This window comes from Enhydra lutris, unplaced genomic scaffold (assembly GCF_002288905.1).
Source record: "Enhydra lutris kenyoni isolate GAN:26980312 unplaced genomic scaffold, ASM228890v2 scaffoldscaffold26, whole genome shotgun sequence".
In the NCBI taxonomy this organism is placed as follows: Eukaryota; Metazoa; Chordata; class Mammalia; order Carnivora; family Mustelidae; genus Enhydra; species Enhydra lutris.
In genome coordinates, this window is record NW_019154110.1 from 5,464,578 (window position 1) to 5,489,721 (window position 25,144).

The window sequence follows — 25,144 nt, forward strand, 5'->3', positions numbered from 1 at the left end:
AGGGGAGAAAGAAGTATCCCGGCCACCAGTGCTCCAGCTCTGCATCCGAACAATGTGGTCAAGATCATGGTCACCTAGGCCAGCGCCTCTCGCCTCTGAGATGCACATAAGCCCCCTGGGATCTTGCCAGAAGGCAAATTGATTCAGGAGGCCTGCAGCAAGGCCTGGGATTCTGCCTTCCTGACAGGCTCCCAGGGGCTGCTGGTCCGAGGACGAGGCTCAGAGCCCCAGCCTGGTTCTTGAGGTGCTGGATTCTTGGTGGAGGTAGCAGGATGGGTTGGCATCATGTGGACACAGGACCGGCCCCCCTGCACTGGCCCAGGGGCTGGTAGAAGCCCACATGCTGAGTCACTCTCCCCACCACACCCGGACCCCAAACGCCAGGACCCCCAGTGGAACAACACAAACGGGTCAGCTTGAGTCACTTCTCCTGACACCACACCTGCCACCTCCTCCCACTGGGACACAGGGTTCTGATAAGCCAGCCTTGCCATTTGGCCTTCTGGCCCGGACCCTGGCCCGTCTCAGAAGCGTGAGGCTATTTGCTGGGCTCACCTGTTACCAATCTTCGTGCATCACAGAGGCCCGCCCTGGAGGGCCGAGCCCGGCGTGCTTTCTCCCACCCATGTGGGGTTTGTGGGGAACATCAAAGTGAGCCCATGCTCCCTGCCCCTCTGCCCTCACCCAGAACCTCCCCAATTCCAGAGACTCCAAAATGTTCCAAACACATTCAGTGACCACAATGACCCTGAACTTACGTGCCAATAAACACCTGTCTTCTTTCTCTGAAAGACCCTAGGAAAGAGCAGAGCCCCCTGTCGAGACACGTCCGGTTAGTTGGTGGAGACCCGTGGAGTATCAGGCTGACTTCCGTGGAGCAGGGAGGGTGGGACCCGGTGTAAGGAAAGGTGGAAAGTAGGACAGAGGGGGAGGGCCCCGGAGATCACCTCCCACGTGGAACGAACAGCTGGTGGCGTGGTGCTGAGATGGAGTTGATTGGCGGGCTGGACGTGTGGCTGGGAGGCAGATGGGGTGTAGGCCTGGTCTGGGAGCTTGGGAAGGCCCAGGACCCTCCCTTTCTGCCAAGGGGACTGAACATAGGGCTTAGCCTGCAGGGACCACCCGCCGCTCCTCAGATGGGAGGATGTAGGCAGCCTGAGCCCTGGACGCCGCCCTGACCGAGGAAGGCAGCCCCTGGCCAGCTGCTTCCTCCACGCCAGGCTGGCCACAGCCGGAAGCAGAGCCAGACCAACATGCCTTCTTTTCTTTTCTTTTTTTTTCTTTTTTCCTTTTTTTAAAGATTTTGTTTATTTATTTGATAGAGACATCGAGAGAGGGAATACAAGCAGGGGGAGTGGGAGAGGGAGGAGAAGAAGGCCTCCTGCTGAGCAGAGAGCCCAATGTGGGGCTCCATCCCAGGACCCTGGGATCAGGGCCTGAGCCAAAGGCAGATACCTAATGACTGAGCCACCCAGGCATGACACACCTTCTTTCCAGAAAAGCCCCAGCTGCCCAGCAGGCTGGGAGAGCCTGAGGGTAGGGACAGGGAGAGGGAAGGGAAGATGGAGGTGAACAGCCCATGCGGTCAGCAGCACGGCCCCGCCCTCGGCCCCAGGGCCAGGGAGCCCAGCTATGCCTGCACATGGGTCAGCTGGACGTCGCCCCCCACTTCCAGGTTGTTGATGGTGGGTAGGTTCTTCAGGCGGTGGCTGTATTCCAGCAGGTGCTGACCGTCCACAGCCACCTTGAGGCCGTAGCCTTCGCATGTGATCCACACCTGGACAGAGGCCGCACCGTTTGCACTCCCCTCAGGAAGTCCTCCAACCCAAACGCAGGCTCGAGTCTCCCTCTGTGTTACCTGCCTTCCTCAAGCATGATTCGAACAAGCCTCATGCCTCAGGCCCCCTCAGGCACTCTGGGAGAGTCACTCTCCCCTCCACATGACACCTGTGCCCTTATTGACTCTGTTCCCCCTTCCTCTGTGCCCCCATTCTGCACCCCTTGCCAACATGGGTAATTCTGATTGGCCTTCAGCCTCTCCCCAACCAGCAAGCCTCCCCTGCCTCCCCCTACCCTCCCGAGCCCTCCTTGTCAGGGACCCCCCACACCCGGTCCTCACTCTCCCACCGACCCTGAGCCTCTAGGAGCAGGAACACAGGCCTGCGCCAGCCACGTCCCCAGTGGCCAGCACACGCCTGCATTCCTGCCGTGCAGCCTCTTAACTTGTCCTTCCCGCCCACCACACTCTCCGGGAGGTGGGGGGCCCATGTCTGTTAAAAACATCACCACGACAGTGGACACTTGCAGCACACTTACTGTGCCCCGGGCCCTGTCCTCAGCCTGTCACAGACATTATTTCATTTCATCCTTATACCTCGATGAGATGGAGATTCTTACTAGCCCCATTTTTTAGATGAGAAAACTGAGACACAGAGCAGTTAATTCACTTGCTTAAAGTCACACAGCTCTCTCTGAATCAAAGTCTACTCCTCTCTGGCTTGAAACACACCAACACAGCACACTGAAACCCAAATTTCGTTCCATGGCTCTCAGGGCCCCCCATCAGGAGCTGTCAGTGCTGACTGAGGAGTATTAAGGTATATGGAAAAATATGGACATTTGGGGTGGGGCCAGATATCACTTTTGCTTTTAGCAGCTCCTCAGGTGATTTGCATGTGGAGTCGGAGTTGAGAATACCTGTTCTGTTATGTCAAACAGCATGAGGACAAGGACAGTCACAATCTGGGGGGCACTTTCTCTTCTGAGCCCAGCCCTCACCCCAGAGGCATCAGCTCCTCTATGGCTCAAGGGACCCCCTGACACCCTCCACCACCCCACCCACCTGCTCTGTTTGCCCCTTGATTCCCTCTGAGGTCCAGGCAGCAGCCTCTTACCGAGAAGCTCCGGCCTCGGGCAAAAGGCATTTGTCGGGACAGGCTTCGCTCCTCAGATCCCCAAGAGCCGTTGATCTGCGTGTTGCGGACCACGACATTCTCATCAAAACGGGGGTTCAGGTGGAAGGCAATGTCACTCCCAGAGCGCAGGTTGATGTGGAACCTGGGGGGTGGTGGGCAGTTCACGTGGACCCTCCCAGCCCCCTGAGCTCTGAGTCCCTACCCCTCCCAGTCTGCCCAGAGCCAGAGGGAATGACCAGAAGGAACTTGGGTTGTCTCTCATTCTTGAGCGTCCTGGCTTACCTCTGGGCAGTGGGCAGGACGGTGCCTGACACGAAGATGCTCTTGGAGGGGTATAGCCCACCTGGGATGGAGGTGAAGAAAGGCACTGGCTGTCGGGGGTGGGGGGAAGAGGGGCAGGTCAGTTGTGGAGGGGAGCTTTGTGCCAATTGCCATGAATTTGGACTAATATATTTTCAAGAAAGCCCTCTTTCGTCTGGGTGACCCAGTGGGTTGAGTGCTCAGGTCAACCTCAGGTCCTGGGTCAAGCCCCATGTCAGGCTCTCTGCTCAGCGGGGAGCCTGCTTCTCCCTCTCCCTGCCACTCTGCCTACTTGTGTGCTCATTTGTTCTCTATCAAATAAATAAATAAAATCTTTTTAAAAAGAGAAAAGAAAAGAAAGAACTCCATGATATCATTACTTGGTCCAGTAAACACCAAAGGGAAACTTTCCAGCATTCCTCGAAGTAACGGGCTTCCACTGTCATGAAAAGAGCTTGGGCCGGACACAAAAGGATACCTGGGCTGAGAGGGGAGGGCCCTCCAATAGGCTCATGGTGAAGGGACAGTTTTAAAGGTGACAGCTTCCTTCAACAGCCTTTTGCTTCACTTGAATGTTTCTAGAACTTCAGCTTACAAAGGATTGCCCTGATGTCAGACCCCCACCACCTCCCACCCTGCCCAAAATAGACCAGGCCTCTGCCCCTCCCAGAGAAATGACTTACGTAGGTCATGGTGGGGTACACCACAGGTGGGATGACAGGATTCTGTTGAAAGAGACCAGGAAGTTCAGTTTGGGAGAGTGCACATGCACTCAGGCCCCCCACATCCTTGAGGGGATGCCCCATTGCAAGGCCTTTGGCCTCTCCCCTTTGCCTTCCTTCCCAAGCTAGCCTCTGTGGAACTTCTGTCCATGCCCCCTGAGCTTATCATGCCTTCCCCTCAACCCTTCCACAGGCAGTCCCACTAGATCTTGGCCTCCCACTGATTCACAGCGGAAGCCTGCAACCAGCAGTGACATCCCAGGGCCTGTCCTCAGGATGCATGGCCTCAGACCTAGACACTTGAACCAATGCACTCCCCTTTCAGGGACAGAAGGACCCATTTTCTTGCTGGTCCCTAGGTGCACCTGCTTCTTAGGCCGTTGGGCAAATCCACTCTGATCCAAAATCTCTCTTGGCCCAAGCCAAGATACATGGCTCACATGTATCTTGAGCAGAGGGCCTAACCCCATACACCCCCATCCTCCTTGCCACACTGCTTTCTGCCTGCCTCTGGGACTACTGAGTTCAGTCCTTGGTGAAGGGGGACGTTGGGGGAGCAGGGCGGGCTGTGATCTGACCAGAGCTTTCAGACTTACAGGGAACGGCTGTCCAGGGGTGCTGTGCACGGTGTGGATGACGGTTTGAGTCTGGAAGAAACAAACCCTGGTTTGAACCGGCGCTCACCAGCGTGAAGACCACCTCCCGCCACCAGATGGCACCCTTGCGAGGTGCGGCCATCCTGAGCGTGTAACCAGCCCAACCGCCTCCCACCCCCCAAGCAGCCCCCACCCCCCTAACCCCCCCAGTCCCCATCCCCCCACTCCCCCCACCCCGCCCAAAGCTTGTGGGCAGAGGTGTTTCTTCTCCGGAGGGGATGAGGTAGGGGCAAAAGTTTCTTCTGCTTGGAGAAGAAACAGGCTGCCTTTGTGGCCTGTGGCCCATCTTTCTTCTCAGGGGACTTTTTCTAGCACAGCCTTGCTTTCCAGGAGGGAGTGAGAGAGTGTGGGGCCTCCGTCTCCCGTGGCTGCTCCCAGAAGGGCAGAAAGCGGCAATTCAAGCTGTTTCCCAATCCATAAGGGCCAGACAGTCCCCCCCACCCCAGCCCCACTTCCTCCCACCACCATGCAATGGCCAGGGTTGGCCTTAGCAGCAGCCCCCTCTGGGAGAGGCCCGGTGCACAACCCTGCCTCCTCCTCCCAGCCCACAGGAAGAAGCAAAATGAAGACAATCCCGGGAGGACTCAAGAGACTTACAATGGGAGCCGAGTTGACCGGCCAAACGCCTGTAGACTGACGGGGATAAGAAGATGAAAACAGTAGTTAACATTAGTGTTACATGCAGGGGAGACACTGGAAGAAACTGTCATAAGAAAGGCCTCCCCAGACTCATGCTCCCCTCCTTCCTGCTCCCAGGCAAGCCTTCCAGAACCTCGGCCCCTCAAACCCATCCCAGGTATACACTGTGCTGGGGCGGGTGTGGGGGTGGGAACAGAGGCAGGGTCATCTTCTATTGGCTCCTCCACAGGGAGAGGCCATAGAGCTCCCCTCAGCTCCCAGGGGCAAAACCATTACTTCAGGTACCGTATTTCATTCCTAAGGTGGAGCATTTATTGAAGGCCTACTGTGTGCCAGGCTCTGGCTTCAGGACATTCACAAGGGATGCATCTTCAGCTCTTGTTTTGCTAGCAAGGCAACGAGGCTCAGAAAGGCTCATCAGCTTGCCCAAGCCCCTCTGGGTACCAAGGGATAAAATCCAAAACACTACCCAGTTCTGGCTGATTCTATCTACGACACAACACCCTGTCTTCCCCCAGCACAGAGTCAAAGTCGGGCTGCCCTACAAAGACTCCCCAGGCTTGCCCTGTCCTGAAGTCAGCACAGCAGGAGGCATAGGCCCTGTCAGGACCTCGAGAGGCCACAGAAAGGCTGGGCAGAGAGGCACCCGGTCCTTTAGCCAACCTCCTGGTCCAGTGGCCAAAGGAAGGGCCAGGCCCTGCCTTCCTTGTCCTAGACCCTGTTCCCAAGCAGCAAACTCTTCTTGCCCTGACCAGTCTCCCATTCCGTGGTCTGTGCAAGCCACACTCCACGTTCCTGGAGCCCCTAGGGCTCAATTAGGTGCTGTGGGAAGTGCTGGGGGTCCGCAAACTAACAAGCCACAAGCCCCGCCCAAAGGGGCTTGCGAGTCAGAGGGTGGACACAGTATCAGGGACAGACATGGAAGTACAGTTATAACAGGACATGGTGACTGGGATAGCACAGATACGTACGAAGCCCACGGGGACACAGGGGGCATCCTGTGATGTTCCAAGCAGTGAAGATGCCCCCTCAAAGTGACATTTAAGCAGAGCATTGAAGGACTGGTTAAAGGTCAGCTTCAAGGGGGGGGGGGGGTGACTCAGGGTGCTGTCAGCATGGGGCTGGCAGATGCCAAAAGCCTGGTGGCCCAAGAAAGCCTCAAGTGAGCAGTGGAGGCCACCTGAGCATCCTGGGTGAGGGGGTATGGCCAGGAGGTGGGCTGGGGCAAGACTGCGGGGGTGAAGCCGGCTTCTGCACTCCCTGCTGGGGAATCCAGGCTTTATTTAGAAGGACTTGGAACCTTTGGGATGTTGAAGTAGGGAGAGGATGCGGATGCGATCAGATTTGGGTAGAGGAGGGCTCAAGGCCAAGGTGGGTGGGGTGAGCTGGGAACTAGGCCTCGGTCCTTGTCGTCAGGCGTCAGATGGCCTGGCCCAAGGAAGGCTGTGGCTTTGGGAGGGAGAGGTGTGGGAGCACTGCAGGGAGACTAAGGAGGGAAAGGAAGAGCTAAGGCCAACTCCTAGGTCCCCAGCTTGGGCCAGGGAAGCTTTGGGTGGGCGTGATGGGGCCTGGCTGCTGAAATGAGCCTCTAAGACCCTCTGTCCTTCCTGCTAGTGCTCAGCTTCCAAGGCCTCCACATTGAACTCACTTTTGGGTTTCGGCCCTTAGGCTTGGGTGGGACACGGGCAGTCTGGGAGAATTGCACCGTGGAGAAGGCAGGCTGGGTAAGGCTTACTCGGGTATTCTGTTAAAACAAAAGGAACCGGGATGTGAAGAGAAGCATTAAAGGAGTTAAGGAAGCACAGAAAGGTGCAGGGGGAGGGGATGGGCCAGAGGGAGGAAGCCAGGCAGGGAGGGAAGGGGAGGGGTGTTCAGGATCTTGTGCAGGGACAGAGGGGAGGACCAGGCTCCAGTGAGAGACAGCAGCCAGAGAGCTCTCTCCCCACCCACCCCAGACTCCCCTCGATATCTCTCCCCTTCCCCACCCTCTCTTCCCCCCTGCCCTGCTCTCTCCCCCAGGTCCGCATGGGAGAAAGTTGGGTCCGAAGAAAATATGAGAGATAAAGAGCTTGTATCTATTGTGGGCCTACTGTGTGCTTGTCTCATCTCTGGGAGCACAAAGACTGGAAGTGGTAACAGCAGCTCCAACCCAGCATCCCGGGGCTCTGGGGGACGGTGGGCCCAGCATACCCCATCCTCCTAATTCTCAAAAAAGCCAGAAATCCAGATTCCCATATGATACCGCCTGATCTTTTTTTTTTTTAAATTGCAGTCATAATAACATTAATATCATTTATTTACAATAATATTTACTATCTCAACCAATTTTCAGCAGATGGCTCAGTGGCCTGAAATACATTCACACTGTCACGCAGCCAGCACCACCGTCCATCTCCAGGCTGCAAAACTTCTTTTATTTTCAGTGTGGGCAACGCATTCGAAAATGTTAAAACACAGAGAGGGTCCAACAGGGCCCAGCATGGGCCCATGCAGGCCATGTCGTGACCTCTGACATGTGTTACCTCCTTGAATTCACATCATAACTCACGGGGCAGCAGTGACTATGCCCCTTCCACAGATGGGGATACTGAGGACAGGGGAGGCCAAGTGGCTTGTCTAAGATCCCACGGCTGATGACAATGTTTAGAGCTGAGCTAGATTCCGTTTGATTCCCAAGTTCTTTCTGGAGCCACATGGTCTCCTAAGCATGACAGAAGTAGAGAATGACAGAGAGGAGTGGCCCGGGAGACTGAAGGAAGTGTTCTGGACAAAGACAGGAACACAGAAGGACAGGATGGGGGAGCTCGAGGGGTGTCCCCAGAATCACCTGGGGAGGAGATTGGCTAGACCACTGGGGCCACTCAACAGGGCCCAGTGCAGCTAGGCGGGGCCCCGCACTCAGCCCCCGAGACAGATACCGGGGGCCAGTCTGACCTGGAAGCCGACGAAGGACAGCTGCACAGCTCCGGTGATGGACAGGGTGTCCACGCGGTGGAAAGGCACGCGGTGTGAGTACTGTACAAAATGGCTCCCGTTCACCGCCACCTGCCAAGATGAGGGAAAGGGCTCTCAGGCCAAGGCGGGGGACCTGAGCCCCTGCTCCCAACAATCAAGTCCCAAGTCTGATTTTCACGTCTGTCCCCTGGGGAGCAGGCACACCACACTTCAGAGCTGTGCCAGCTGTAAGATCCAAACTACATCCGAACCCTGGCTCCACTTGGCTCTTTGGTTCTCACTGTTCTTTATTATAGTCAGTTGGTCTGTCTAACCTTAGCTCCCCTGAGGTGTTCTTTAAATATGCATAAACTGTTTGTTGTGGGGAGAGGAGAGGCGACCCTGGGTTGTACACGGAAGGGCTGGGCACATTCAGGCTCACACAAAGAAGAACAGACATGGGGATACTCACCCCTACCCCATCTCCCAGGCCCACAGACACTACTCTGCTTACTAATGCAATTTGCAACACCATGTAACATTAAGCCATTAGTAGAACCTGGATAAAGGCTGCGACAGAATTACCAGAAAATCAATGTTATCAGGGACCTAGGCTGGAGGAACGGCTACAGCAAAGGAATGGAATTAACTAGAACTTTAAAGACCTGCAGGGCCAAAAAGCACCATGGTGATGTATCTAGTTCTTATTTCCCAAGTAAAAGATGTACCAGGTGAGCCTGCAGACACAGGGGAAGTTGTGCGAGGACACTGTAGCCACCATCGTGTGCCTACTGTAAGGTTTTGTAGGCGAGAGAAACACGACACCAGGCGAGATAGGTGCAAGGCAAGATTTATTAAAGGCACTCTCCAGCGAAGTCTCAGGGCTCAGGAGAAGGGGAGCCAGGAAAGTTGCACAGGGAGGAGGTGGGCACCCTCGACTCTGGAAAGCAGAGTGGGGGAAGTTGCACTGGGAGGGAGTGGGGGGGGGAAGGTGTGTGTCTTTTATCAGTTTCCTGCATAGGTATCGGGTTACCTATGGAGAGGTGACCTGGGCATACATCCGTTTGGCAGGAGAGTCAAGGGTGAAGGAAAAGGAGGGGAGGAGGCTGGAAGACCACGGGACTGGGCCGTCATTTCTATTGTTCCTCCTGCACTCCCGGAGCCCACCGACCTAACACCTACAAGGGAAAGGTCCCACTCTCTGCCTAATGGCGTTGCACATGTGATAATTTAAACATTCATGTGCTTTACAGGGGTACCTGGGTGGCTCAGTCGGTTAAGCATCCAACTCTTGATTTCAGCTCAGGTCATGGTCTCAAGGGCCTGGGATCGAGCCCTGAGTCAGGTCCCGTGCTTAGCGCAGAATGGGCTCGGGGTTCTTCTCTCCCTCTGTCACTCCTCCTGCTTACTCTCTCAATACAGACACATACACATACATACAATCTTAAAAAACAAATGGCTCATGTGATTTATAAAGGCCATTTACGCCTCACCTGGTGGGGCTGGGAGGTAGGCCACGGGAAGGGGGCCGCAGAGAGTTGCTGCTCACCTTGAAATCCCCGCTGTCCACCAGGAAGCAGAGTTCAAAGGGATGTCCCATCTGGAAGGGCATATGCATCTTCCTCTCCTCCGGCCCCCAGGTTCCGTTCTGCTTCGTGTTGCAGACCACATAGCCACCCTCCTCGAACCGAGGGTTGAAGTGGAAGGCAGTGTCTCTGTCACTGTAGCCACTGTGAAAGTTCACAGCAAACCTAGGCAGAGGGAAATCAGAGGGCGATCTGTAGCCTGGCTGACTGCCGGCGGAGGGGGAGAGGGAGGCTTGTGTCTTTGACTGGCGGCCGTGAACTTGCTCACAGCTTGCATCCTTAGCTGGTGGCTATCCTTTCTGTTCACGGCGTCTGTACTTCATGTGTTTTTGCGCAAGGATGGCATTTTGCCCTTACCGTGTGGTTTTCTAAAAACATGTAGAAAACGGATAAAGAAAAGTTTTGACTTGAGCAACGAGAAGCACAGGGCTTGAAGACGGATTTGGATTTGTGTCCGAGAGGGAAGCCAAGAAATGTGCCTGGAAGCCAAAGCCAGTCCCCATCAGCTCGATTGGGAAAGAAGGAAACAAATTTAAAGAATGTCTGACATAGATGGACCAAACTTACCTAACTAGCACTGGCCAAGAGCTAGTTACTATTAGAAAAGCATTGAATAAATAAAGGTAGCTCCCCAGGCATGAGAGCTTTCTATATGTACATCTGTCTCTCACTGGAGGTTGGCGTGTGTCCCTCGCGTGTCGTGCGGAGTGGTGACCCTGAAGTCAGCAGGCCTGGACCCGGACTCCAGCTCTGTCCTACTGGTCATTTGTGATGATCCTGGACAACACGCTGTCCTCGGGTCACCATACCCCTAAGAGCTGAGTGACTTCCTTCCTCTGCGGATGCTTAGTGAGGAGGTGCTCAGGAAACCCCCACCTGAGTAAATGTCTGTTCCTGTCTCTGTCCTCGGAGGAAATCCCGCACCCCCTAAACTGCCTTTGGGTACAGCTATGGCTCTAAGGTGAGGAATTAAAACCAAGAACCTTCCAAAGGGCCTGGCTCACAAAAGGGCACAATAAATGTTTGTTCTGCCTTTTCCCAGACAGAGAACCTCAGGTCCTAAAACCAAGTTCTGGTCTGAGGTTCTCCTCCGAGGTTCCTCTGTCTATCCCAGCCTTCCCTGAACTCAGCGCGAGCCTGGTTCACCGCCTGCTTCTTGGGGTCGTTCTGGTCTCCCCAGCTACACACAGTGCTCTCAGGTCATCCACAGACCCCAGAGGGTCAGGCCCTGCACCCAGCCCAGAGGCGACTCTTGAGAGATATTCTAGTCAATTCCTGCAGAGCCTGCTTGACTTCTTACTGATGGAGCATGAGTTCTGGATGTTGTCCTCAACCCCAGGTCATTTCCAGAACCCTCAGTCAGCAAGGCCCATTGGAAACTGTCACGGCCCTGAGCCCAGCGAGCCCTCCCCCTGGGAAAGGAGGCTCCCAGGGACTCTGGAAGCAGCAAATCTAAGTCTGTATTCCTCTTAAAATGTAGAATATTTTTCTGAAATGTCTCTGGGTGTATTTTTCCCTTTGTGCCTTTGTGGTCGTCCAGCTTCATTCCTAGAGTCTTAGAAAATCCTGCCCCGGGGAAGGATGAGTGCACAAACTTTGCAGGAAGGCGGGGGTGGGGGTGGGGTGGGGAGGACAGGATGGGAGTAGAAAGCCATTGACGCCAGAGGAGGGGCAGGCAGAGGGAGAAGGAGAAAGGAGAAAAGTTCCGAGGGGAGACCCCAGAGCCCCCTGCTGGCAGGGTTGAGGGGGGATCCTGGTGCCTGTCTTCTCTCAGAGTCTCCTGGGGGCACTTGGGGCTCTCAGTGTTTCCCAGAAAAGACCTCAAAACTGAAAATGACCAAAATGCATTCGATGACAAGTTTAGAATATTTCTAGATCAATGAAATGAGGGCTCCGGGCAGTGATGAGAAATGAAGCAATTGAGACTTTTGTAGCTGTGGGTTAGAGAGTGGAAAGCTCAATCCCAAAACATTATTATCTGCCTTAAGGCTGGCCCACTTCCCCCCTTAGACAGTGAGCTCCTGTGATCCCTAATTCGGGGGGTGGGGCATCTATGTTCATGGCACCCGGACGCTCCTGGCAGACGGTAGTAGAGTTGCGCGGACCACCCGGGATCCCCCAGGCCAGGAGTGGGTGTCTCAGGGGGCGTTGGGTGAGTGAACAGGTGCCATTGTTGGCTGGGGGCTGAGTCTGGAGAGAAGAAAACAGTTCCAGATACCTGGTTCCATTGCAGTAAAGAACGGTCCCATTGATTGTGATCTTCAGTCCGTCCTGGAGACCCCCCTGGATTTTCCCCGAGAAGGGGACGCCCTGCGGGGAGAAAATGCTGGTTGGTCAGTGGGCCCGCCTCCTTCTGCATGGGCCCCTCAGCACTAGCCAGCGGCGGCCTGGGGGTGGGGGCCCCGTGCTGGGGTGTCTCAGCCTCACGGATCTTCCAGACCCGAGTCCAGCTAGTTCCACAGACATTCTGTGACTGCGCCGGGGACACTTGTGGGCTGAGAGGATGCAATGGGGCACTGGTCGCCCTCGAGTGTCTAAGAGGAAGGGCCAGCTTCTAAGAGGAGGAAGTCATGTGTGCATGGCCACTTGGAACCCAAGGAAGCCCATCCTCTCCCAGGGGAGCGACGGGCACCGGGACAGCGCCCGTGCTGCCTGCCGGGACCTCATTCAGACTGACCGCGACAGGGCCTCTGGGAGAAGGATCTTCTGTCGCTGCTCAGGTAAGTCTTGTGCTCGGCCATTAAATACCTTGGTGAACTTGAGCAAACCACAGTGTCTCTGCCTCTCTGAGTTCCCTCTGTTGTCTCCGCCACGCCAGTGGTTTGGAGAAGTAGCTTAAGGCCCCGCGTGGCCTACTTCTCTGAAAACATAACTCCCCTCATTTATCTGCTGAGGCCTAAAAATCTCTTAAGGGCCTTTCCTCCTGTCGCAAGACAGAATGCTTCAAAGGCTGGTACTCCCGGCAAGCAGGCTGCCCTCCCTGAAGCCTATTTGCCCTGAGGTGTTGCGATCTACAGTCAGAGTGTGGATGGGGGTGGGGTCCGTAAGCGCCTCGGAAGGCAGGGATGGTGGGGGGAAGTGTGTGGATCATGGGCACTGGCCGTACAGGTTACTTTCAAGCAACGATTTCCCCAGAAAAGTTTTGAGATTTCAGTATGTCTTAAACAGTAGGTATCCTCAAACTGTGAAAAACAACATTATTTTAAATGGATTTTTAAATTATTTTAAATGGATTATTATAATCTGGACAGCCTGGGTGGCTCAGTCGTTAAGCGTCTGCCTTCAGCTCAGGTCATGATCCCAGGGTCCTGGGATCAAGCCCCACATCTGGCTCCCTGCTTAGTGGGAGGCCCGCTTCTCCCTCTTTCACTTCCCCTGCTTGGGTTCCCTCTCTTGCTGTCTCTCTCTCTCTCTCTCTGTCAAATAAATAAAATATTTAAAAAGAAAGGAAGGAAGAAAGATGGAGGGTGGGACTTCTGGCTGAGGGAGGCCAGTGTCCTCTGGAAGCTGGAACAGGCAAGGAAAGATTCCCCCCTGAAACCTTATTGATACTTTTAGATTTCCGACCTCTGGAACTGTAAGAAAACAAATTGTGTTGTTTTAAGCCTGGCAGGCAAGGCTGCTGTGGAATTTGGACCTCTGTGCACTCGCTCGTGTGTGTGTGTGTGTGTGTGTGTGTGTGTGTGTGTGTGTGCGCACGCACATGAGCAGGTGCGTGTCTGAGAGAGAGAGAACTTTTGCATTTATGGTCTCCCGGAGTGGGGTCACCTCCCAGCTCCTTGTGCTAACAGCTCTCCCACTGGGCAAGTCACTTGACCTGTCAGCACCCCAGGTCCCTTCTCACAGCAGTGGCCTGACAGTGTTCCTGAGAGGGTTCGATGAGAGGCCCCATAGCTACCCAGAAAGCCCTGTGTTCCCAGGTCTTTGACAATGGCAATGCTTTGCATCAGGATGAATTAATGAGAAGTTGCTCTCAGCTCCCGCCTGTTTCAGGAGGCTGAGGACCTTTTCCTCCTCTTCCTGTCCGGAAAAGCCAGGCTTTACAGGCGGGAGGCTGGGCAGCCTCCTCCTGGAGGCCCAGCGTGGGGGGGGGGGGGCGCTGGGCAGCTGGCTGGAGGAGGCTCACCAGCAGGAGGCAGCAGCAGACTTTCAGCCGAAGGGTACGGCTGCCCCAGAGGTTCCGAGGCCCTTCTGGTGGCTAACCTGCCCTGTCTGTGACCTCATCACCCAACATTAGCGCCATTTTTACAGAGGAAACTGAGGCACAGAAGATATGGTAGTTTGTCCAAAGCCAATTAGCTGGTCCGTGATAGAACGGGGCTTGAACCCCAGCACCCATGCTTTTAACTAACACATAGGTGGCTTCTCACATCGAAGTACAGAAATCCTCGTTCCTGGCTCTTCCCCAGACCCAACATGGAGTCTTGTTCAGACTGTGGTTCCAGATTCCGTCCTGGACCTCTGAAAGGGCTGCCCGGGTGAGATGGGAGGCGCGTGGGCAAGGAAGAGGGGCCAGACTCCCAAGGCAGCCCGGCCGTGTGACCTTCTCATCGCACTTGGAGGAAGCAAGGTTCCCATGGCTGGATGTCAGTGGGCCGCCAGGGAAAGGGCACCCACGGTGTTCCCGAAGCCTGGGGCGGGGGCTGCACCCTTCCGCTCTCTTGCCTGGACTCCAAGGCCCTGTTTTAACTCACTGTAGCCCATAGGAGGATTTTTCTTGTGATTTGAACATTCTGAAGGCAAGGACTGGAAAGTAAAAACTAGGGAGCAGAATAATAAAGTGTCAGAGCCTAGAAGAATCTCTGGGATCCCCCATCTGATGGAGAACAAGCGTAAGGTGACATATTTTGACCCCGAGAGTCCCATGGAGGCCCAACAAACAGGGTCTGGTCCAGCTTCCTCCAGCGACCTGTCCCCACCCCCATCCCCAACCTCGCTGGCACTGGGGAGGAAACAGGCCAAGCCAGGCCCTCTGCTGAGTATGGAATGTCCCCACACCCAACCCACCGAAGGGCTCTGTCAGCCCTTTGGCCTAGGCCCCTTGGGAAGCTCTTTGCCAAGGCCCAGAGGGGCTCCTGCTAGAGGGCAGGGCCCAGGACACAAGCCTTCTGGGCCTGGGGCTGCTGCTTGCCTAGCTGCTGTTATCATAGCTCTCTCTGTGGGCACCTCACTCTCCTAGGGGTAAGGCAAGGCACCTCTCTTATCTGCCACCTACCATCTGGGCACATCAGGTAAGTAACTTCAGCCTCACTGAGACTCATGAAACATGAAACATGAAATCATGAAACATGAGTTTCCCATGGATGAAGTGGGGATAGCAAGGGTTTAGACAGGGTTTAATCAAGGCCATCAGTGGACGGAGCCTACACGGATGGGGCCTAAGTTACAACAGGCAGACTTTGAGCTCCACACTGCAGGGACAGCCCACTTCCTTCTCCCTCCGGAGATGGCCCCTCTGGAGACACTCTTGGCCTGCCTCTGCCTGTCTACTCACCCCTCAGGGAGCAGACACCGCCTCAGGAGGGCTTCCTTGCTGCCTCCAGACTCCTAATAATCCAAAACACTTCAAAAGCACCCCCCACCCCGCAGCCTGCCAGGCACTGTTGGGACACTCGAGATATGCCGCCTCGCGCATCCTTACCACCCCTGGGAGGTGCGCTCGAGGATGATCCCCATGTTACAGATGTGGAAACTGAGGCCCAGAGAGATAAAAGTAACTTGCCTGAGGCCACCCGGCTCGAAAATGGCTGGACCCAGGGAGGCCGTCTCCAAAGTAAGTCCCCTCAAGTGCCATGCTAGCCTCCCCCGGAAACCCCGTTTACTTCTCCATGCATACAAATAAGCCATCACTCACCTAGTTATTCCTAATGCCCATCTCCCCTTCCCCCTCCGCTGTCCTCCCCCCTCCCCACTTTCCACACCTAGAACAGGCTCCGGGTGTGGGGGGCAGCTCAGTGAACAGCAGGCAAAGGCACAATGATAGTGACGATCACCCCGCCAGCCCTGAGAAGCAAGGGAGAGAGTTGAGTCAGGAGTCCCCCACTTGGCTTTCTGTCCTCCCTCCTGTGTCTTCTTTTGGACACTTGCCCTCTTCCCCTGCTGCCACCCAGGGGTCATCTCCCCAGAGACCCAGAGCTTCCTCCTCCTGGCAGAGGCCGCCAGCACAGCCCCGGACCAGCACCACCACTGCCCGCCGCCCCGGAACTCACTGGGTTCAGGTAGGGAGGCTGGGAGCTGCAGAAGGCCATCTCTCCACCGCCTCTGGGGCCACCGTGGCTTGTCACCGCAGCCAGGCAGTCCTCTGCACAGGGAGGAGCTAGCCAGGAAATAGAAACCAAAGTGAACTGGCAATTACTCGATGGAGATGGGGCTGGGGAGGAGCCAGAAGCAAGAGGAAGTAGTTTCAGAGAAAAAGAGAGAGTAGGGTGTTGAGGGAAGGCTGGGGGTATGACCCAGGGATAAGGAAGTAGACACTTCCCAACCCAGGACCTTTTCCCCTCTTTTCTCCTTCTGGGCTCCACCCCTGAGACAGAATTATGTTTGGTTCCTATAGATTCAAAGAGCCTGACCCCACAGGCTCAACATCAGGTTTCTGGATGACACCGTCTGTGAGCGCGTAGCTGTGTCCCTGGAGTGGGCTTGCTCCCCGGGCCCAGAAAACAGTGGGGCGGTGTGATGGGCGTCACCTGTGTGCGGGGTGGTGGTGGGAAGGCCAGCTCTTACCTGTTTACACACAGAGAAACTGAGGCTCAGCGTCTAAAGGACATGCCCACGGTCACCCAGGTCACTGGTAGCAACCTACACCGTAGGACACTTGGGTTCTCAAAAAAAGCATTTCTCCCTTTCAAAATTCTGTTCCTCCTATGAAGACCCAATTGTGTGGAAACAAATGTTTTCCAACTAGAAAACACGGTAATGGGAATTGTTCTCCAAGAGGAGAGTGCTGCCCTGAGACTTTCAGATCCCCTAAGGATGGATCTCCTTCTTCTCTTCTCCCCTGTCCCTTTTTTCCCTGGGCTTTAGAATGAGGAGAGGGGAAGTCTCAGACATGATAGAACATGTCAAGTGACCTGGGGTCAGGGGGGACATATGAAATAAACAGCATCGAAGTGGCTTCAGCGTCTAGTTAAGGGAGGTGACAGGATGGGCTGTGTCAAGGGAGCGGCGACAAGCAACCTACCTGAAATCAAGGTTGGGGGGTGGGTGTCCCTGCAGTGTGCTGGGGGAGAGCCTATGGCCAGGCCAAGCGAGAGGAGAATGGAAAGGTCTTCCAGGCACCGAGTGGGGAGAAGTTGTCCCGGAGCCATTCACGGCTCCGCACCTGCCTTCCACCTTGCGCCTTGCCTAGATGCCCCCGAATTTGCAAAGACTGATGTCTCTGAGAGGCCCCCCTAGACTGAGACCACGGGTTCCCTCTGCCCACCCTCCACCCCCACTATATCTGGGTCAATCAGAATTCGACCGAATTTAAGGGGCAGACAGTAGTCGGAGCAGAAAGGAGGGAAAAGAAAGGAAGGGAAGGTGTTTGGAGTCCTCGCAGGGACGCCGTGGACCCTGGGACAATTTCACTGGGGATCATCGCACAGGGGACAACTGTAACTCTCGTCCGTGCAGACTGGAATGTAAACTAAGATAACTTTGGACAAGTGTTTGCTGGACGATCATAAAGTCAAATTTCTACCTCTCCTCTGTCCCGGTTAGTCTCCTCCTGATATTTATGGCAAAGAAGTGAAAACACACAACGGCTTTCCTCACTCTCGCCCCAAACCGGAAACAACACAAATGTACACTGACTCGGAAGAGAAAAAACACATTGTGGACCAGCTCTCAGCAACAAAAGGGAGCCACAGATCCAGGAAACAATCTCACTGAACCCCGGGGCTGAGTGGAAGAAACCAGGTTCATGGGACCGTTCCATTTACATCAAGTTCAGAGACAGGTCAGAAAAGCAATGACCCGGGGATAGCACTGACTGGGAGGAACATGGAGGAATCTTCCGGGTGCTGGAAGCCTTCTGGAACTTGGGATGGATAGTTTACAGATGTAAAAAGCTCCGATGCAGGGCTCGATCCCGGGACCCCGGGATCACGACCGGAGCCGAAGGCAGACACTTAACTGACTGACCCAGGTGCTCCCTGCCCAGGCATTTCAAGGGGGAAGCATAGACATGGTGTGTGGAGAACAGCCTCGCCAGCAGGCCTCCTACGGCCACAGGGAAGTGCCTCCTCCAGCTCGGGCTTTTCCCCTTAGGCTCTTCTCAGTGAAGTCTCAATGGCTCAAATGGGCTCTCCTGGCAGGGTTCCACAGGGGGCAAATGAAAGGCCACCAGGCTTCCTTGGAGTGACTCTGGGACATCCTGGTGGTGATCTCCACCTGGACCCTGGGCCTCACCTTTCTCCACAGGGGGTGCTGAGTCACTCCTCCCCAGAGCAGGAATCAAAACTGAGCACTGATTTAGAAGGAATGGGGGAGAGGGGGAATGCTTATCTTGGAAGCGGAAGGGGAAGGGGACAGGGACCCGTTCGTGAGGCAGGGTCACGATGGTGGCAGGACAGGGTTGCAAGCTTCCCCTGGCTTGGCTCCCTTCCCACCTCTGCCCCCAGCTTAATGCTCAGGGACAGATCCCAGGTCTCAGGCTGATAAAATGGAATCGAAACTTCTCAGAACTCAGGAAACTCCTCCTACTGGAATCCACCGCTTTCCAGGAGAAGGAGGGGAGAACTACACCACAACAGGGACTCTCCTGGGAGATCTGAATCCAATCCCCCAGCACCGGGGTAAGGTGGGAACCTGGAGCATAGCCATACTCAAATTTTGGTGAGCCGGGAATGTCTCCCAGGGCCTGGGATTGGGTAGTTTGGAGGTGAGTCTGTGTATCTGCATTTACAATAGGCACCTCATGCAGATCTGGGTTTTGCGGGACCCACATTACAAACCTGGGGGGCATGTTAAAGGAAAAGAATACCGGGGCGCCTGGGTGGCTCAGTCAGTTAAGCATCTGCCTTTGGCTCCAGTCTTGATCCCAGAGTTCCAGGATTGAGTCCCGTGTCTGGCTCCCCTGTGTCTGGGTGGAAAGCCTGCTTCTTCTCCCTCTCCCTCTGCCCCATTCGTTGCTCTCTCTCTCTCTCCCTCTCTCAAATAAATAAATTAAAAAATCTTAAAAAAAAAATACTTACTTAACTAAAACAGATGACCAAATAAACACACTGTAGGGCCCGGCCCACAAGCCTGTACGAGCGATGGGCCCGGTGGTCAGAGCCTCTTATGCTAATAATGGTGGGTCCGCCGCTGAGCCCAGAGGATGTCAGGGGAAGGTGGAACTCCGTTGAAGAAGCACAGATGAGCACTTCCTTTACAAGCATTTACTGAGCTCCTGTGGCACGCCCAGCAGCGCGCTTGGCTCTGGGGGCCATAGACCAAGAGGACATCGTGCCTTCCCTCCAGTGGCTCGCAAGTCATCAGGGTTGGTGGGGATGGAAGTTATGAAATGCACTAATGGGCTTTAGGAAGTGAGTTCAGCGTTCAGTGGGGGCGCAGCAGCTGAGCGAGGCTGGGCAGGTTATTGGAACTCCATGAGCCTCGGTTTCCTCGTCTGTAAGATGGAGCCCATCACGGGCCTTATTTCAGTAGGTTGTTGTGAGGGCTTAAGGGAGATAGTGCTTGGAAGGCACTGAGGTCCACGCCTGGCACAGAGCAGCCACGCCCCAGATTAGATCTATTTGTTTGCAATTCCTACCTGTGGGTGGGGAGGGCACATGGCCCCTGGGCTGAGTCTTGAAGGAGTGGTGATGTCCCTTCCCTGGACGGCGGGGATAAGGAGTGAAAAAAAGCCTGCCACAACCCTGGCCTGCCACAACCTTGGAGTCAAGCACATTCAAAGTCACTCAGTGGGGAACCCATGTGAGCAGCCATGTAGCCCCAGATGTACAAAAGCTAGTGTCCTATCCGTTAATTAGCCAGACACACCTCTGCCTTTAGTCCTTGCATGACTAGCCTGGGACTAGTCTTCCCAATTTCCTCTAAATGAACTTATATGCATTTATTTTAAAAGCAAGCTTCGGGGCACCTGGGTGGCTCAGTGGGTTAAGCCTCTGCTTTCGGCTCAGGTTGTGATTCCAGGGTCCAGGGATCGAACCCTGCATCCCACTCTCTGCTCAGCAGGGACCCTGCTTCCCCCACCTCTCTGTCTGCCTCTCTGCCTACTTGTGATCTCTCTCTCCCTCTGTCAAATAATTAAATAAAATTAAAAAAAAAAAAAAAAAGCAAACTTCAGGGGCGCCTGGGTGGCTTAGACAGTTAAGCGTCTGCCTTCGGCTCAGGTCATGATCCCGGGGTCCTGGGATTGAGCCCCACATTGGGCTCCCTGCTCAGCGGGGAGTCTGCTTCCCCCTCTCTCTCTGCCCCTTGCCCCCGCCATGTTCTCTCTCTCTCTCTCCCAAATAAATAAAATATTTTAAAAAATTAATTTAAAAAATAAATAAAAGCAAACTTCATGTCATCACCATAAATGAAAACCACCACCATCTCCATAAATAAAAACTCCTGGTGGGCAAAATGGGTGAAGGTGGTCATGCAAATTTGGGGGGGAGCACGTTCAAACCACTGCAGTTAACAAATACCCCAAACATCGTAAGTTCTATAAAAATAACTTTTTTTTTTATTAATTCCTGGCACTATAATACTTTCCTACTTTTTTTTGGCTACACACTCTTTGCTTCTTTGTGTGAAGATTTGACGCGTTTTCCATAAAAGAAGTAGAAAGGTCATTCTGTCTTTCCAATGACCTGCTTCTTGAACTCAACTGTGTATGCACCCTGGGGACCAGGCAACGTGGGACACATTCCTTTGGGATGCACTTCTGGTCCTGAATCTTTGTATCTGGACCCAGGTGAGTTGGCACAATGGGTGGGAAGAGGGTTCCAGAAGCCATTCCTAAACTGGGACGGTTGGGAATAACTGAATTATCCATGGAAATGGCTGTGAACCACATGAATATATCCCACTAAACCTAGAAGAAACATATGCCCAGCTCAACAACTCTCTTAGTCCGATCCCCAAAACACATACGGCCTCAATACTACCTAACTCAAGAAGCCATATGACAGAGAGGACGTCTGGGGGAAGGAGGCAATAGTGTTCATCAGTTCATTCATGGGGCACTTGGCTGGCCCAGTTGGTTGGGCTGAAGGTGTCTGCCTTCAGCCGAGGTCATGATCTCGGGGGTCCTGGGATCGAACCCCCCTGTCGGGTTCTCTGCTCGGTGGGAAGCCTGCTTCTCCCTTTGCCTTTCCCTCTGCCCCTCTTCTCCTCCCCCTCCCCTTGCTTGTATTCTTTCATTCTCTCAAATAAATAAGATCCTAAAAAATACCAAAAACAGGGGCGCCTGGGTGGCTCAGTGGGTTAAGCCACTGCCTTCGGCTCAGGTCATGATCTCAGAGTCCTGGGATCAAGTCCCGCATCGGGCTCTCTGCTCGGCAGGGAGCTTGCTTCCCTCTCTCTCTGTGCCTGCTTCTCTGTCTACTTGTGATCTCTCTCTGTCAAATAAATAAATAAAATCTTTAAAAAAAAAATACCAAAAACAGTTCATTTAATACGTCTTAGCTCTTCCAGATATTATGAACACCTTGTGGCCATGAAAACCCATTGCCTATGCAGTGAAGCATCCTGAAGTTCAAGCTTCTTGGCGACCTCTGGGTTCTGTTCCTAAACCTGTGGGGAAGACAGATGATAGCCAGGCTGGTAGCCTTGCCACAGGGAGATGAAACCAGCTTTGGCTATAGCTCCTGGCCCCAGCCCAACCCTTTCCCTTCCCTGCTCCCTCTGCCTCCTTCCTCCCCTACTCTGCTTTTAGGAGCTAAGCCCCTCAAAGACCAGGAACACTCCCCAGGAAAGGAAGCAGTGTCTATGGACACCAGCATGCTGTCTGCCTGGCAGGGGGCCGAGGAGTTTACATGGTCACCTCTGCTCCAGCTGGCAGGCCCGGACCTGCTGAATCATCGAGGAATCTACGAATCGAAGAAGTGCCTCACACCACACATGTCACAAGCAGCCAAACCCAGATAGAAACCAGGTCAGCCTGGCTCGTAGGTCTGGGTGCCGCCCCCAGCCGCCCCAGCAACCCCTCCCTCCATTTTGGGGCCAGGTGAGAAGATGGCCTGAGCAGCCAACCCCCATCTGCTGACCCGCTGAGCCTTGATGTCCCTCCCCACCCCCCGCCCGGGCTGCTTCATCTAGTGGGTGACCTACGGCTGTAGGACATGACACAGAAACTTAGTAGCTACAAACGATGACAACATTTATCCGGCCCACAAAGCTGAACTCCAGCAGGGCTGGGTCGGGAGAGCTCAGCTCTGCCCGAGAGTGGGAGTGAAGCTGTGTCTGTCAATAACCTAGCCGCAGAGCGCCATTTCCACCACATTCTACAGGTCGAGGCAACAACCCCTGAGTCCCACCCAGGTTCAGGGAGTGGGGAGATGGCAAGCAGCAAGATTCTGGAAGAGCTTGGGGGCCAGAAATGTTCAGAAGATATAATAATGGCCACAGTCCATAAACGAGGGCTGGGCCCCTCCTGGGCACTGGGGTACAGGGAGGACTAGAGAGGCACAGAGAAGGGAGCACTCAGATGATTTTTAAGGAAACACTTGTATAGTGTTGATTATGTGCTAAGCATTATGCTGGGTACCTCACATTTAATCCTCCATCAGCTTTATGAAGTAGGCGCAATTAGTGAGGTCTGTTCTATGTGGGAAGGAATGAAGGCACAGAGAGGTGAAGCAACTTGCCCAAGGTCACACAGCTAGAAAGTATCACAGCTGGGATTCAGCCTGGGCAGTGCAGCAATGAAGCCTGGGCCGCTAACCGCTGTTCCACCCTGCTTCACTTTTCAGATGCCTTTTCCCAGGATGGGCTTTCCTTCATGGGACCCAGAATCTGTTGTGGGGACACGGGCCCACGGGCCTCTCATTTTGTGCTCCCAGGGGAGAGGAGAGCTCTAGAACCTATCTACTGGTTTCATTTTTTAAGACTTGAGAGAGAGAGAGAGAGAGCAAGCAAGTGTGGGAGCGGGGAGAGGGAGAGAATCTCAAACAGACTTCTTGCTGAGCATGGAGCCCAACACGGGGCTAAACCCAGGACCCCGAGATCATGACCCCAGCCAAAATCAAGTTGTCCCACCCAACCGACTGAGCCACCCGGGTGCCTCTCCTGGTTTCATTTTTGATCAGGATTTTTTGCGCCCGGGCAGTAGGAAGCCCAGAGCATGAGCCGCTGCTTTGGGTCCTGTTGGCACCCTCTTGCCCCGGGCTTATTCCAGAGGGGCGGCAGGGAATGGGAGTGTGGAGACTGCTCTGCTGAACAGGAAGGAACAATGGATCCATTCTCTTTTGTATCTGGGGACACAGAACGTGATGTGGAATGAAGTGGTATTTCCCACACAGTGGAACATCATTTATAGGGGGACCCCAGCTGTCGAAGCAAGAGCCAGACACTTTTGAGAATCAGCCAGACTTGCCTTCAAATCCGAGCTTCCCCCTTTGCTGGTTGTGACTCTGAGCAGGACTGTGTCTCCTCGGTGGCCCTCAGTTACTCCTGTGGATGGGGGTAACGCTTGATTCGTAAACTTTGCCTATGGAAGGAGAGGACACATGCCACATGACAGGAACCCAGTGATGTTCTCTGGCTTTGCCCCAGCCTCCCAATGTGTGTCCAGACCTGCATCCCACACCGCAAATCTCTGACCCCAAATCTTCACCTCTCTTGTTCCTAGACACTCTATTTCTAGTAATATGGCCTCACACAATTTTATTATTTTTGGCAGCCCTGTCACTCAAGGGTTCTCACCAACTAAAATCCTACAGTTCTTTCCAGATGTAACAGCTGCCCCTCAGCCTCCCCCAGCAACCATCGTAATGCACCCGGTGCAGACAGTGATGGTGGTTGTGCTCCAGAAAAGGGCAAACTCCAGGCTCCTTCCTCCATGACTCAGGCTTTTCTTCTACAGTCATGGAAGGCTCGTCCAATCCACCCAACAAAGGTGGGACGGGGTAAGATTCATAAGCCAGGCCCCCTACACTGACCATCCTCCTCCCTGTGCCCAGGGGGAAGGATAGTTCCTTCTCAGTTCCTACTTGGTGAGAAGGGGAACGAGCTTGTATGGGTACTCCTCCAGTGCTGCTCTGCCTCCCAGCCTCGAAATTTAGTGAAATGACTGACAATCTTTTTATTTTTTATTTAAAGGTGGGATGGGGGTGGGAGAAGGAAAGCCAAGAGCGCCCTGGGCCAGCCCCATACACAAACATCAAAGCCATCTGACCTCCTGCTGGCGTCCACTTGGACTGGAGAGGAGTCCTGGCTGGGGTGGATGCGGGAGGCTCCCCTGCCGAGGGACAGGCCTGGTGTTCTGGGAAGTGGGGGTGCAGAACCGACAGATGAGCGGCAGCCACTGCACTGAGCATTCACTGGGAGCTAAGAACCTCAAGGCTTCATTTACTGGGTCTTCCCAGTAAGTACGACAGGTGGCAAGATCCTATGTTCTCTACCCCCAAGGGTACCGATGTTTCGGGAGGTGCGGATACTTGTGCTGGGTCCCACAGCCAGCAGTGGGGTGGGGGGAGTGGAGTCCTGCTCAGCGTCCCCAGATGTCCAGTCTCCCTTTCCCAGAGCGCTAGAAGCCCGAGTTCTAGCTGGGAACGGGACCCCAATGAAAGACTGCACCTGCCACCTAAATGCCCTTTGCCCCACAAATTACCCTTCAGTGTCTGTCTCTGGCCTCATTTGTAAGCCTGGGATGGTACTAGTTACCTTCCAGGTAGAGCAGGAGGAAGATTCTTTAAGTTAGTCATGTGCAGTGCTCAGAACAGGGCCTGGTGCCGAACACCTGCTCAGGGACAGCTGTGGACAGGCGCCATGGACTTTTGGACCAGAGGGACAATAGAGGCTTTGTGTGTGGTCACGGGACTACCCTCACCAATCCCCTCCCATTCCAGGCAGCTCTGGGGAGAAACAGAGAGGGCCTGACTTTTCCTTCCCAGAATTAATCCACACAGGAGACCTTGTTCCCACTGAAAGCTTCCATTCTAAGGGCTAGAGCACAAAGGATCTTTCAAGATTACTCCTCTTCTGATGGCCTGTGATAATAATGGCCCCCCAAAACTCACGCTTCCTGGTGTCCATGTGGCTCCCAATGTGACTCTGCTCTTTCTTCCATCAAGAGATGGAGTCACGGGGTGCCTGGGTGGCTCCGTCAGTGGGGCGTCTGCCTTCAACCCAGGTCATGGTCCCAGAGTCCTGGGATTGAGTACCGCACCAGGCACCCTGCTCAGCGGGGAGTCTGCTTCTCCCTCTGCCCCTACCCCTTGCTGTGCTCTCCCTCTCTCTCTCAAAATAAGTAAGTA

At 54.4% G+C, this 25,144-nt stretch overlaps 1 protein-coding gene across 3 annotated transcripts; it reads right to left on the bottom strand.

The window, feature by feature from the left end:
- Positions 1–1,362: 1,362 nt before the first annotated feature.
- Positions 1,363–16,075, bottom strand: LOC111151621 (galectin 9). Of its 3 annotated transcripts, XM_022509719.1 has the most exons (11): positions 15,962–16,075; positions 11,971–12,062; positions 9,716–9,917; positions 8,167–8,277; positions 6,881–6,976; positions 5,191–5,226; positions 4,534–4,584; positions 3,899–3,940; positions 3,198–3,286; positions 2,895–3,057; positions 1,363–1,777 (listed from the first exon to the last, which is right to left on the bottom strand). In XM_022509719.1, exons 1-11 carry the CDS (start codon positions 15,998–16,000, stop codon positions 1,631–1,633), a joined length of 1,068 nt encoding a protein of 355 aa, XP_022365427.1. In that variant the 5' UTR covers positions 16,001–16,075; the 3' UTR covers positions 1,363–1,630. The 3 variants fall into 3 exon arrangements, with proteins under 3 accessions (XP_022365427.1, XP_022365428.1, XP_022365430.1); XM_022509720.1 differs by lacking the exon at positions 6,881–6,976 and having other exon boundaries at positions 1,458–1,777; XM_022509722.1 differs by lacking the exons at positions 2,895–3,057; positions 6,881–6,976 and having other exon boundaries at positions 1,628–1,777.
- Positions 16,076–25,144: the final 9,069 nt, after the last annotated feature.

Bases quoted from the DNA above. Each gene is read 5' to 3' on its own strand.
- LOC111151621 (XM_022509719.1), bottom strand. From the start codon at position 16,000: ATGGCCTTCTGCAGCTCCCAGCCTCCCTACCTGAACCCA. The intron at 8,278-9,715 runs GTGAGCAGCAAC...TCATCTTGGCAG, and splicing joins TGGACAGCGGGGATTTCAAG to GTGGCGGTGAACGGGAGCCA. The intron at 1,778-2,894 runs GTAAGAGGCTGC...GCCTCTGTCCAG, and splicing joins CCCGAGGCCGGAGCTTCTCG to GTGTGGATCACATGCGAAGG.